The sequence below is a fragment of the Brugia malayi genome, assembly GCF_000002995.4.
Source record: "Brugia malayi strain FR3 genome assembly, contig: Bm_v4_ChrX_scaffold_001, whole genome shotgun sequence".
Classification (NCBI taxonomy): domain Eukaryota; kingdom Metazoa; phylum Nematoda; class Chromadorea; order Rhabditida; family Onchocercidae; genus Brugia; species Brugia malayi.
This window is the reverse complement of record NW_025062479.1, coordinates 17531383-17546252: the sequence shown is the minus strand read 5'-3', so window position 1 is coordinate 17546252 and position 14870 is coordinate 17531383. Positions and strand designations below refer to the sequence as shown.

General features: G+C 35.6%; 1 protein-coding gene across 1 annotated transcript; it reads left to right on the top strand.

The window, feature by feature from the left end:
* Window positions 1–6598: 6598 nt before the first annotated feature.
* On the top strand, window positions 6599–13655 carry Bm9541 (Uncharacterized protein; the record flags this gene model as incomplete). Its single annotated transcript, XM_001897958.1, has 16 exons — window positions 6599–6656; window positions 7300–7403; window positions 7495–7693; window positions 8811–8986; window positions 9170–9495; window positions 10055–10172; window positions 10306–10382; window positions 10798–10960; window positions 11636–11699; window positions 11782–11879; window positions 11996–12169; window positions 12422–12505; window positions 12635–12735; window positions 12877–13042; window positions 13333–13443; window positions 13611–13655. 16 exons carry the CDS (start codon window positions 6599–6601, stop codon window positions 13653–13655), a joined length of 2064 nt encoding a protein of 687 aa, XP_001897993.1.
* Between the last annotated feature and the right edge of the window lie 1215 nt (window positions 13656–14870).

Here is a 14870-nt window from a genome sequence, read left to right as displayed (position 1 = left end):
TATTTCAACAACATACTGATAAGGAAACACGAGAACACGTCGCGTTTATTTGGTGTTCGGAATGCTATTGTGAGAATACTCTGACCAGCATCCTCTAAATCAACGTGATATACGCCAGTCGCGCATGGCATTGCGTCTGTCATTTTCTTTGTACTTCAAAAATCGATAATTATACCTTATTACTAGAACTTTGACGAATATATAATTTACACAGAAGCTCCCCTCCCACACACCTGTATAATCAGTTAGGAATGCTGACAACCAGATGAGATTTGTTGAGATCTTCATAAACTGACCGTCATCTCCTGAAACATTTGTAGGAACCACTTTACTGTTGACCATTCTGAGAAGGCATAGTGAATTTACAATACAAACTATGCCTCTCTTACATCGTCGTTCACTTACACTAAACGAGTTCTTTTCCGTTGCACTTTTATTTTTATCTCAGATTTCCTCCCCAATTTCAAGAATTCACTTGTGTAGAGAGGAAAATTAACTTAGATTAAGACCTCAGTGACCGTCGGATTTATCCTCCAAACTCCTCTAGTCCCTTTGGCCCGAAGATAAAACTTTTAGGTATTTCAGATGTTAAAAATAACTACAGGATAGAGCATAAAGAACTGGCAGGCAGAGCACGGGAAGATAGAAACACACACACACACCAATATCCGAGTACTCTTTATGGGAAGAAGCAGAGAAGCAGACAGACAGGGGATACGGGATGAAGGGATGTTTGACAGGATCGATCGATTATATGCTGGAGATGACTAACTTCAATATGCGAGTATAAAAAACCAGCAGGCAGAGACACGTGCGTGCACACACGTACACTTACGTGCAGACACACACACACACACACGTGCACCTCATAGATTCACAGATGTCGGCATACACAGTGGGATGGTTGGTTCATTTCAAATAGGTAGTGCATTGTTTGAATTTATGAGACGGTCCCTGCCCAAAAACATAATGTGCAGGGAAATATATTGATTAGGTGAGTGAATGGCAGTGCGGACGTATGTGTCATTCAGGATTGCGCATCCTTAATTATTGTTGTTGTTTGACGTATTTCTCACGTCAGATTTACTTATAGTATGCCGGTTGGATAGAACATGTGTGTCTGTTTAAAGTACGTCATTTTCTGGTTATGCTTCTCGATTATAATTAGCGCCTACTCTACGAGCATCAGATATTAAATCTTTATGTTTATTAGCCAGACTGGTCACTTTAGCAAACAGGTTTAGTAATGATCTAGCCTGGAAAGTCATTATTAAGAATTATTACGATGTTAGGACGACCAATGACTTGCGTAAGGAATGTATGTAAATTACTCCCTCGGAAAGTTTTTGAAGAAATATCTCGAAAATAGAATGGAATAAGGTTAACTTGTTACTAGTAGTTCTTTGTACTACACTTATTTGTGGTCGAAGTTTTTTTTGGGCTGGTGACAGAGGGTAAATGTGGATTAGCTTGGAGTCTTTCCTTAGTAGCTCAGATATGCCAAGCAGTTTGTGTCCTATATGAAGCTGGAAAGTAGGTATACGAATGGATCTGCATAAAGCTCAAGTCAGTTCTCTCTAATCTCTGAACTCATTAAGAAAGTATCAGCACGTGACCCGATAATGAGCACAATGTTCTCTCCCCGTTCCCATGAAAAGTACAAAAGGCTCTCTCGCCCCGAAATTCGAACGCTTCCTCTTCATCTCCCTCACTTCTGAGTCTTCAGACTCTTCATCATTCACGTCTCAAAAGCACTTGGCCAGCCATCAATTTTGCAGATGGTACGGTCCCCGTTTCTTTAGTTTTTCGTAGTAGTGCCATCCTTAGAGATTTTTCTATACGGTCCCCACAGTTGTATTCTTTTCCCTCTGTTTCTCTCTCCAACACTCTCTGTTGTCCCCTTATGCAGTTTGCTGGTTGATTAGCAGCTGGACATGTCAGGCAGGCAGGGGAAATATTCTTGCTGGTGCGCATGACAGCTATTTGTGCGCCACTTTCCTAATAAATTTTCCAATGAATTTCATGCACGTACATTTTGCACGAATTTAGTGGTAAGTAAGGGACAGAAGTGGGTGACTCATTCCTTGAAGCAATGAAATGGAAAAGCTGCATCAATGCAACATTTCCAAAGAGGAATGAACTGAGGTCCGACGTGATGTGATTGTGTGCAGCGGGAATTGTACATATAAATAAATGGGTGCACATATAGTCAGAAGGTTACGTGCACGGATAAGACGAGTGGAGATGGGGACAAAGCGTATGCAGTTTGTGGAGAATGAATAAAGTAGCTTGGGAAAATGTGAATGAAACATTTTAGAGGTAAATAGTAGCGTAGTGCATCGTCTTGCACGCCTCCTTCCGCGTGCTTTACTTACCCGTAAAGAGTGCAGGGGTGCTACAACGCAAATATGGATGCAACGGTAGTATGCACAGTGCGGAACGTCCGATTACTGTGTTGTGCGATCATTCGATGGTGATAAAGCCAGCGGTTATGGTTAATTAATTATGTGCTGGTGAGATGTTGCACGGGTTGCGAAGGAGTCAGTCTGAAAGACTGCTCGCTTTTTTAGAGCTTCATGATAAGAGTGAAATATGATGGCTTTCAGTAGACACTTTTTGCGTGATCTTTGGAGTAATATATGTACGTGTATGCACGTATGTGTCAGTGTTTGTATCTGTAAGCATCCAGTGGTTTTCTCGGTTTGATCCCTGATTTGGTTGGATACATTGCAGGGTGACTAGAGGGCTGAAGACTTCCTCTTAAAACTTTGGTAATGAAATAGCACAGATCAGGTGCCTTACTATTACGTTTCCCTATTAAAACTTCCTGGATATCGCATTTATCTCGATCAGACATAGGTGGTCATTCATCTCTTTAACTTTCCTATTTGCTCAGTATTATTCGTTCCTGTTTACCTTATTGAGGAGTGACACTTTGAGTGATCCAAAAAGCGTACATGTAAATAAAAGCATATTTGGATAATAGTGTCTGTTGTTCTTAACTAAAGGTTCACAAAAGTTGTGCCGCAAAAACACGCATGTTGTCATTGAGCATCAGCTTTTCGAACATATTATAATAAGCCTACCGATCAGGGGTTTGAACTGAGTAGAATAGTGGAGGAAAACTTTCTCCTTATGTGTGCAGGACGGATCTAGTGGTCTTTATCAATTATCAGCAACATTAAGCCATAGAGTTTGGTTGGATGTTATAATTATTTATCTGGTTATCTCAAGCACTTATCATTTGTGCTTTGATTGATAACCCCATTTTATTGATTTACTATGTGCAACACTAAAGCACTGCTAGAACTGTCCAACATTTTGTGGAATTTTATTTGTGTGAAGTTCGTAAAATTATGCTCTCAAGTAGTGTCGTTGTTAAATAATACCAAGATATATTTCGGCTAGTTTATCTCCCAATACACTGACCAGACTATAACGATTACGAAGGATTGAACATTATTTTTCCTATATATGATAATGGATACCTCACGATGTGAAGTCTGTATTCAGTAATTACTGTAATTTTATTGTTTCTCTGAAACATTTTCATTTATTTACTGTAATATGTATTGTATTTGCTTGAAAACATAGCTGTAACACATCTACGTTTTCGGTTGTGTAGTAAAAGGATGTGAAGGTAGTATCAGCGCACTACTTCCAAATAACAGTCATAAAGTGTATTTATTTTATATCGGAAATGCACTCGAAATCAGGAAGCTTTTGAGACCGACACTAACGGGTTGTGAGAAATCTCAGAAAAAAACCATCACATAGTCTGTTCATCTCATCTGTTCTTTTGGAAAATAACCTCAAGTTAATGTTGATGTTGGCATAGAAGTCGTGACCTACTTATACAAGGATACAGATGCGAACGCGTGTTGTAATTATGGTTTTATTTTAAACTTTAATGAATGAGATAAATGTTGGCGACGGTAAGCAAACTAGTTCCTGCTTGTTGTCACATGCTAATCAAAGCGCTGGACGACTGCTTAGCTCAGTGTGAGTACTTCAAGTGATCAAACAAAAAGTGGTAAGTGAAACGAATAAAAGTGACGTAAGTGAAATCCATATATCTGCAGGCATTAGTGTCGCCGGCATTTGTCATCAATTGTAAACTTTCGCTACACGATTACCAGAAAAAGGGTCTCTTCTCTCCCACCTCTCTCTCTTTCTCTCTCTTTATCATCAGCTCCTATTGCTCACTACTATTACTATTACTGCACTGTTGCAAGAATTGGAAGTGAGGGGCCGTCACATTGCATTGTCAGAAGTCGTTCTCTCGTCCTTTCAGTTACGAGACATCTGGAAAGTAGTCATTCTTTTTACGATATTCGAGTCCCCGGAATCGTCAAAATCCCTCTTTGACCGGGTAAACTTTATTGCGTAATTTAGAAATGAGCATAGTGACCACTACATGATTTAATATCTTGTGCGATAAAAGTTGTAAATTCAAAATTGCAGAAGTTTTGTTTTACTATAGTTTGCGTCATCATGCTGTCTCGTGCTATTGGATTAAGTTTAATTTCTAAAAAATCTTATATTTCAATATATTTCAAACTCTTCATTGCATTATCTTCAATCTATTGCTACCTTTTATTTTCCTGTAGATTTACGAATATTTTTCTTTAAAATCTGTGGCATAACTTTTTTGAAGTCACAGTAGTTTTAGGACAGTTATCGAAATATACATTGAAAATTATTCGGAATCACCACAGTATCTTTAAAAGTCAACCAATTCAACGTTAGGTCGTCTAGATCGTCTGGAAGTTGGAGCTCTGGTTTTTGAGAATTATATACAACGTGAGACTTTGAAGCGTTGTTCTCGAAGATTTGCTAACTTTGCAACCATCATATTCAAACTGCTGCTAAAACGTTAGCATTAGGCTTGAAGGGTAGTTTTTTCCGATGTGAAGAAACTGTTGTGATTCGAAACTCTCCATAATAAAATCAACTGTATGCAAAGGAGTTTGCTTTTAGTCATTGAATCTAATTATAAAATTGTGATGATATGAGCGATTTGCAGGTATTTGTATGACAAGTGAGATCATTTCCTAAGTTTTGGAAAAGTAATTTTAAATTTCTTTAAGTTTGGAACAAGTCACTTTTAAATCCTTATTGACCTGGGTAGAAAACATTCTTGCTTGGGAAATAACGAAGAGAGGGAATAGGGTGACAGTTGGTAAGTCCTCGAAAGTAATTGGTGGGAGACGAAGTGGATGGAACATTTCTCGTCATTAATTTTTTTTTTTTTTTTTTTCATTTCAAGGTCGTTCTGAGCAAATAGCGAAGGGACGATTTTCAACTTTCCTTCTTTGTAAAAAAAAAAAAAAAAAACTGCAGGTTGTTGCTGTTTCATAATTCTGGTTATTTCAGGAATTGGAAAGAGGTCGAACTTTCAGGAGGAAAGGAGCTTTGAATTTCGTTTAAGTCGAAATATAATGGATCCGTTTGTGCACATCACTTGCCTGTTGTGACAATAAATTTGTTTTAACTTAGTTCGTGGAAACAAATAAAGAACACACTGAGGAGTCGACATAAGTCGAAATAATATATTTACAACACGAATTTTGGTGCTAAATATCTTCCAGGATTTGTTGTTTTGTTCTGGTAGTACCATTATGTATTTTAGTTTTCTCCAGGAAGATGTATGTTTTAGTCTAGCTAGCATTTGGTTATTTGTTATTTAGTTCTGGACTGATAAGAAATATAGTATTTTACCAATGTGATCTAGTTTGATTATTATTACTAATTTATTATCCATTATAGTACATTATTTTTTCCATCAGTTTTCTTTAGTTTTATTTCACTATTTTTTTCAAATTTTCAAATAGTAAAAGTGGAGGGAAAGGGATCTTGTATGAATTATAAATTATTTTGGTGTTTATTAACATTAAAAATTCTGGCAATCTAAATATTGTATTCTTAATATCGATTACTAAAACAAGAAACTACGATCTAACCGTCTTTCATATTTCCCTACTCTTTCTTCGCTTGTTTATCGTTTCACTTATTTATACGGCAAATACCATGGCTTCTAAGTTCTCAACAGTTTTTTGAATTGATCAGATCAATAGAGAAGTCCAAAGAGTCACGAAAGTTAATATTATTTGCACGGAACAGTACTTCCAGTCAAATTTCAGGTTCCAGACTGTTTTAATGTATACCTCCTACACCAGATTACGAAAATTTTATGTTCATTGAGCTTGATTCTTCACTCACTGATATGATCATGTTCCTTCAATTTATGCATCACGATTTACGTATTTGAATTTCCAGGACTCGTGTCTTGTTAAATTTTGGAAAATGTTTCAGGAATTTGCATAAACGAGGTAGAACGACAGACGAACTAGCAGTTGTTAGTGCACAGAAAATATATCACTGATAGAACTGTATTTTGCTCCGTAAATTGTCGTGGTCATTGCTGGCTATTGCTGTGCTGCTGTAATTTAGGCACTTGTAGTGCACGCTGGCATGCACCATCCGTGCACGACAATCTTCCCGGGGTTGTCTTTTCTTGGCGTATCGTTACCCTACTTTATTGATTTTAATTTGTTTCTATTTCTGAGGTTGCTACAGCCGGTGTCACTGCTGGAAGATGACATTTACTAGTGACGACGTCAATTTTATCATCTATAGATATCTACATGAATCGGGTTCGTTTGTAATCGGTTTTTTTATTTTGTCAATCATAAAGCTTCAGTGAAATCATTCGTTGGGAAACATATGCAACCTCTCGTCAAACAGCAGTTTTGCTCAGCGAAAAGCATGTTTTTTTTTTCCTTTTACAGCACTTGTGCTCTTTGTTTCTTTATGCGAGAATGCAAAGGAAATTAAGGACATTATTTGCTGTACTCGGCACCACTTAGCATAACCCAGTAAAACATGGAATAAAAGTATGTGCAGTTTTGATGGTTACGAAAGTTAGATAGTGACAGTGGTTACAGTTTTGGATTATATGTGTGCCATTATTTGCACATTATTTATGCAGTAGAATGTCAATTCTTGTTGCGAGTCAGAAGTTAAATAGTTTATAGCTTTGCATATCTAACTGAATTTAAGCATCATCAGTGAGCATAGATACTTGATTCATGATTTCTCATACCTCTTGAGGGTCTGTATTTCATAATCTTTTATTTTGAAAAGTTTTCTTGTTTCTCAAATCTTCACTAGGTTATTTAGACGTCTGCGTATTTCGGGTATTATAGTGCACTTTCAAAATGATTTTATTTTATTAATTATTGACAAATATCAGTTGTGAATAAAAATTTTTTTTCCGCTATAATTTGCTAAATGCAGGTTTTGTGCATACGGCTTACACATTTGCCAATGAATCACGTGTTCTCGAGTCTGGAGCTGCGGGTAACGATGTGCCCATGGGTGCATTAATTAATATCATACAGGTTTCTTTTTACAACTATTTTAAATTTGCTTTCACCGTTAAATTTATCTGTAAAGGAGTTCCATGAGATAAGTTATATGTTATGCGTTGAGGATCGGTATTCTGAATTTTTGGAACAGGAGTTTTTACAAAAACATTTGGCCATTATTAAAATTAGACCGAATTCTGGAACACTGCAGAAGGGTATTTACTATACCGAGGCCGAAGCATGTGCTGTGGCAAGCACGAGTGCCGCCGGTGAGCCACGAACTGAAAAAATTATGGTGGAAAATTTATCTCTGCTTGAAGCAGGTAATCATTTGACTTTGGCAATGTAAGACACTCATCAGTAGGTGCTGGTACTCAAATACAAAAAAAAACTTGCAAGGAAAGGACATGATGAAAAATTTATTCCTAGAACAGATTTTCTGCCAAAAACTATAAACTGGTCGGGGATTAATTTGGTAATTTATTCCAGCACTTATTTCTGTTGAAAAGCAAGCTACGTTTTTGATTATAAAAATGCTATATTCAAAAACGAAGGTGTTAGAGTTGTAGTTAATATGCAAAAGGATAAGAATTTGTAGATCCACTGTAAAAAATGAAGCTAACAGTATAGGCGGTCTATGCCACTCTACCCCGAAAATGCACTAGTTGCTCTGATTCAATATCAAGGGTCATTTCTTCATATTCCAGTAGTTTAATAACACTGTGATGATGTAGTGTTGTGAAACAAGGATTGAAAGTGATTCAGCAATTTTTCTGATCAGTTAGGGTTTTTTTCGTGCCTTTTACTATTCATCACATCAAAAAGCAACTAAGTAAAATTATGAGATAAATTTATTAAAAATTAAAGTGTAGAAACAAGAATTGCATGGCATTTGATGTATTTCCGTTGTCAAATAGGCTGAATGTGGTAGTATTAGCTTAATATAACAGCAAATACTACAGTTTGCAGTAGAGGTAAAGCTTGCAAAAACTAGCATTTAAGGGGTAAGTAACCTAGTACAGAAATTAAATCATGATATGAAAATTACTCTGTGAAAGTAATTATGACTAAAATATTAATTTTTGGAAGTTGTTGAGTAGTAAAATTAACACTTGCGTTGAATATAGAGGTATACCGTAAAACATAAAGAGGAAATTATTAAACAGTTTTTTGTTTGCTATCATTTGAGTGTTTTTGTCGTGTGGAATCAGAATTGAGATACAAATCTTCGGTGTCATCATCCGATTAGTATATTTTTGTAACAAATAATAACACTAAACAGATTTTGATGACTTTATAAGAAAAATCGAATATTCTATGCTGAATGAGTAGTTGCAGGCAGTTACTTTTGTTGATCGGTTAGTGAGAAAAGCATTTTACGAAATGGGGTTTTGATTTCATCCTACTACTGAATGTGTAATGTATTCGCATATGTTTTAGTTCTGAATGAAGTGCCGAGTAGTAAGATTAAAGAGAAGCAACAAGAGAAGTTGATGGGGATGGATCCGGCCGTTAAGGATGATGATAGGCAGCAACAACAATCAAGAGATCGAGAAATGCGCGAAGCTCATGGTGAAAAACAGAACTATTCGATCTCAAAGTCGAGAGAGTTAAAGGTTTATAACATCTTATTCACATTTACAACTTATAAAATCTGTTCTAGAAAGGTGCTTATTTTAAACAAGGAGAAGTTCGTTGTATACAGATAAGCTAGCATCTAGCAAAGATCATAAAAACTGGAAGCTAGAAAAGAAGCAGCATACAACGTACTTTGTAAAATTACCCATAATTAATTTCAGGTCATCCCTTCAACGTCGGCAACATCAATATCTTTCAGCACCATTGGCCAATCGTCTGGTGTAAGTGGTGGTAATGGTAGCGGTCCAAATCCAGCGATTATGGGAGTACCTACAACTAGTTCATCGGCTTTATTATCCAACAACCATCAGCAGTTTCATCCTACCACCGGTAGTATTGCTGGACAACCGACAATCACCTTTCCACATCACGGGAAGCAGTTTTTTCTGGAACGGGAAAGGGAATCGCGAGATCGGTCACAAAATGGATTAATGGGCAAAGCTAAAGCTGCTGCTGCTGAGTTTCGTGCTGCCCAGGCAAACAACGGGTATTTAATCTTTTACCTTGTCTTCTGTTTCAAAAATTTTTTGAATTGTTGCTGTTGGCATTTAGATTCTTTCTTCTGACGCACGCGGTCAACTAAAGTGTAGTATTCTTTTTTGACCGCTTGTATTTTAATTTTTTTCTGTAAGCTCCACTACCTTGATTAAGCACACCTATAACTTAGTCTGTTACTTACTAAATATAGCTTACTAAAATAAAGTGGTAGATTTTTTATTGAGATTGGATATGCTTTTGAGAAATTAGCAACTATGCATAGCTGAAAGTTAAGTAACTTCTCGTAAGGATAAATCGCTGAAAAACGTAGTCATCTCTGTCATATGGTTACATTACGATCATGAAAATAGAAGTAGGTCCTAATTGAATATTATGATTATGAAGTGATCCGTTTCATAATCTTTTGTCGTTCAAGTAGGGCATGAAAATAATTGAGCTTCTCAATCTTTTTCTCTGTCGTGCAGATGTAAAATTTCAATCGGTCTTACTGTTTAGTGCTATAAAAAAATTTTTTATTTTAATTGATAACAAAGATGCAAAATTTACAGCGACTTCAATGGAACACCGATGGAGATTGATGGTTTAAAACCACGCGTGAGCAATGGTAATGGTATTCTTTCAACTGCGCAGCTAGAAAATCGACCATATGAAATTAGCAGGGATAAGGTGATTAAATAAATGCTCGCAACTCAACATGGTTGCTTTTAGAAGAGGAAACAAAAAGGACGTTGCAGAGCAAAAGATTCAGTGAACTGTTGAGCTGTCTTCTTGAAGTTTTATCCAGGATGTTTTATTTAAGGTACGGTATCTGAAGGGACACGATAGCGAGGTATTCATTTGTACGTGGAATCCAAAAAATGATCTCATAGCTTCTGGGTAAACTTTCAAATTCTTCAGATTTAAATATCTTATCGGCCAATACTAACGAAATAAGCAAATGATATACAATGGCATTCTCGTTTCCTTTCCCATATTCACTGGACTTCTGAGAAGACTCATAGGTTTCATGGCCAACCGGCTTAATCGAACTTTAAAAGACAGCCGCATTATCTTAGCTTTGCCAGAAATTAAAAATACGAAACTTAAAAAAAATAATAAAAAATAAAAAACTAAAAGAAATACGAAACTCTTCTGTTGCTTTTATTGAATAAACAAGCTAAAAAGATCCCAACTACAATAAATTAATGGAATGGACCATAACTTCATAATTAGTATGAGTGCGTGAATACGGATTCACATGGTACGGATATCATTGTATATTTTCCGAATTAGTGTAAGCTTTAATTTTAAGGTCCGGTGATAGTACGGCACGTATATGGAATGTGTATGGTTCAGAGCTAGCAACAACATCATGCCAAGCTATCCATGATAATTCAATAGTGCTCAAACACTGTATGCAAAAAGATGACAAAAACCCTCCAACAAATAAGGACGTTACGTCTCTTGACTGGAATGTTCGTTAACATTTCTTTTCTTGATGGATTTTTTTCCCCTTTCGAATGTTACGTCTGTGAAGGTCGTAGTTATCCGTCTGACATGTGTCATCTTTATCCTGTGTCGCTATATTGTTTATATAGTGTTAGTTATTTTCTGACTTGGCACGAAACAAGCTTCAATTGGGTTAGTTGAACTGACTTGTGACTCTATGTGTTGTGGAATAAAAGAACTTTTTTGCATAATTTCTGTGGTACCAAGCTACCCATATTTGAATTCTAGCAACAATATCTGGTCTTCCACCAATAAGCATTCGCTCTGATGTTTTTGGTTATTTTGTTGTCTGGGTGCTATTATTTCAAGATTGTCTTTAATTGCAAGTTAAAAAATATTCAACGCTAACCCTAATCGAAAGTTAGAGTTGAGTATTTGCATTTCTTTGTGTATTTATATTGATTAAAAATGTTTCCTTCTGCTTTGCAGATTTTAATTTTGGATTCAGAAGGTTGACGGAAAAACTGTTGTGATATCTAGGTTATTTTTAAAGGGGCATTGGAGCATTACACTCCTTATAGAATACCAAGAAGTCATTCCCTAGCGAAACATTTTTGAAAAATTACATTTTATGTGGCCATTAAGAATAGTTTCAATGTTATCACTATTCTCGCATGCTAGTTTGCTTTATTATTTTTCAGTGTACCGGTGATTTACTTGCAACGGGATGTTATGATGGTTATGCGCGCGTATGGGCCACCGATGGTGAGTTGTAGTATTTATTTTCAATTCACTAAATTTTAACCTTAATGAATGAAGCAGTTCATATTCAGAGCTTTTATTTTAGGAAGGCTGCGTTATACACTGGGGGCTCATAAAGGTCCAATTTTTGCACTGAAGTGGAACCAAAAGGGTGATAAGATCCTTAGTGCTGGAGTTGATAAGGTATATAATGTTTGTTCTTATTTTAATATATGTAAGTTTCATTAATGTGTAAATTTTCGAATTTAGGCTCTTTAATTAGTTGTCTTTATGGGGAATTTCTTTAAGAAAAATTTCAGACAACCATTGTTTGGGATCCACTTAAAGGTATACAGGTGCAGGTGTTTCAATTTCACAGTAGTTCAGCACTGGATGTTGACTGGATGTCAGATGATACATTTGCATCGTGTAGTACAGATATGTGCATTCATGTATGCAAATTAGGTTGTGAAAAGCCGTTGAAAACATTCCAGGTAATCTTAATCTATTAAAATTCTCAATTTATTAAGTTAATATTTAAAACTGTGTTGTTTGGGATGTATCTCATTTGTTAAATCCAGTCACCCCTTCATTTTTACTAGATTTCTATATCTTTATGTTACTTCATTCCAAATTAGTCAAATTTTGAAATGTTGTACAAAGACTTCCGTTTATGAAATTTCTTTCCAAAATTTCTATTTTCCACTTCAAAAAGAATGTCAGTAAAGCAACTAAATGCATTGCAGGGCCATACAAATGAAGTAAATGCTGTGAAGTATGATGTATATTCACGGCTTTTGGCTTCATGCTCCGACGACATGACGTTAAAGGTATTTTTTGTTTGAAAAGTTTTGCTGTATTTTATGTAACGGAATTGTAGAAACAGCAGTGAAGGTACCTTGATGAAATAAATCTTTTTATTCTTGATACGATGCACTTCAATTTAAAATGTATCTCAGGTATGGTCAATGAATTACGAAAATGTGGTACACAATTTAAAAGCGCATGATAAAGAGATTTATACAATACGCTGGTCACCAATTGGTTATACGCTCGCAAGGTAATTTTCTTTGTTTTTGTAAGGTGGACAAATTTCTCTGTTGTACGACTTAAATAAAATATTCGTGTTTAAAGTTGTTTTATATCCGTTTAAATTTTGATTAAAATTTAAGCTCTTTCTGAAAGTGATTATTAGTTGCAGTGCATCTTTCGATCATACAGTTCGATTATGGGACATCGAACGAGGAATGTGTGTTCGAACGTTGACAAAGCACACGGAACCAGTTTATTCTGTTGGTTTTTCACCAGATGGAAAATACATTGCATCCGGTTCATTCGATCGTTCTGTTTACATTTGGGATGTGCAGGTTAAGATTTTTTGCCGGCATAACGGAATACAGTATATTCTTCAGAAGCTTTGAGAGCCCTAGATATATTTTGGTTATCTCTCGTAAATCGCATTTTATCTCGCTCAAAATTGCAGTCGTCAAACTACTTATTGAAAAACTGAATACTGAGGGAAATTGGAAAACAAATTATTCTATCTGGTTTTTCAATTTTTCTAAGCTAGAACTTTCTTTTATTATAACTGTTACGAAGTTTTTTTTTTCCTTTTCTTTGTGCTAAAGGTTTGAGAAAGTAAAATCTGAAATTTCAGTCAGGAAAGTTAATTCAAAGCCATACGGGGAGCTTAAGTGATGGTGGGATCTTCGAAGTGGGTTGGAACTTTCGAGGTGATAAAGTTGGTGCATCAGCGAGTGACGGAACGGTTAGAGTTTTGGCAGTGTTACTTGTTTCAGTGCTTCGCTTAGTTTTCTTTTTTTTTTAGAAATTATGTGATTTTCTTTGGTATCTATTATAAATGAATTGTTTTCTACTTGAATTTAGCTGATTTACGCAATCGCTGCAGTGTTCATTATGCGTTATATATTTTAGGTAATCATACTGGACGTGCGCCACATCAAAAATCGATTGTTGTGAAGTTTTAATAGTTGTTAGCTGGGATCATAATTTCATCACTATTCATTTATGTTATTTCAACAATTTGCGACTTGTCGTAACGACAGTCTTTTTTTTTTTTGAAGTATGTTATGGGTTTGGTTGTTAAAAAGAAAAGTGATATATTTCTGTCAGCTTTATCCCGCTTATTCAGTTCTTTATTTCTCACATCTCCCTTAGGTTCGGTTAGAAATTGAACTCATAAGTGTTGTTAAAACAAGTGAAATGTGGTGACTTTATTTGTTGACGTCTCTTGTTTTAGATTTTTTTCAATTTCAATTATTTACTTTTATTGTTTATTACTTTGATCATCGTGAATGGGCAGATGGTCACGATTGGAAACTACGATCATAGGAATGATTAAACTCCCAGTCACTGTACTATTTCGATTAAAATCAGACGTAGTTTAACTTTTGCTGTAATTTATAGGCATAACGTTGTGAATTGCTAACAGTCTGCCTCTTAATTGTATTTCATTACTTTTTTAATTTTATAGTAACATCAACTGCTAAGCCTTGTCCTGTCTTTTTCGTGCTTGTTCCGTTTTGTTGGTTTATACAATATTTTATTGTTACGAACGGTGGGTCTTTTCAGTTTATTCAGCTTTCAGTTTCTTTTTTTTTCACGATTGCTGTATTTTCGCCATTAATTATATGACTGTTTGCTGACTGTTGTAGCTTTCATTTTATCAGGTAAGTTGTGGTTGGAATGTGAAAATTTTTTCCACTTGGCAACGGTGGAAAAAATATAGTTTAAATTAAGGATGTCAGTGAAATGTTTGAGTTTTGATAATTTTACGGATTTAAATTCAGATTTGAGTGCTGTCGTGATAAATTTTTTTGATTCCCAAGTTTTGTATTCGTGTAGCATTACTATCCAGTAAAATTAGCCGAGGAGAAATATGTGCAAGAAAATGGAATATTTCTGAAAAATTTTCATGGTTTTCAGAATGGGTTTTGATGCGCATTTCAAAACTTCATTTGTTGTTGCACATCATGTTTCGTATTTTATAGTTGCTCTAATTTTTACAAGCTCGTCCTCCGTCTTCATGAATTTGAACCAAATAAAGTTAGTGCATTTGAGGGTCTTTTTCAACGTCGGTTTGGGTATTTGATTGTAGATTTGGACTTAGCTTTAAATCTTTAGGAAATAAAATCAAATTTAGGGGAGCGAATTGCAGAGCGAGTAGGACGATTC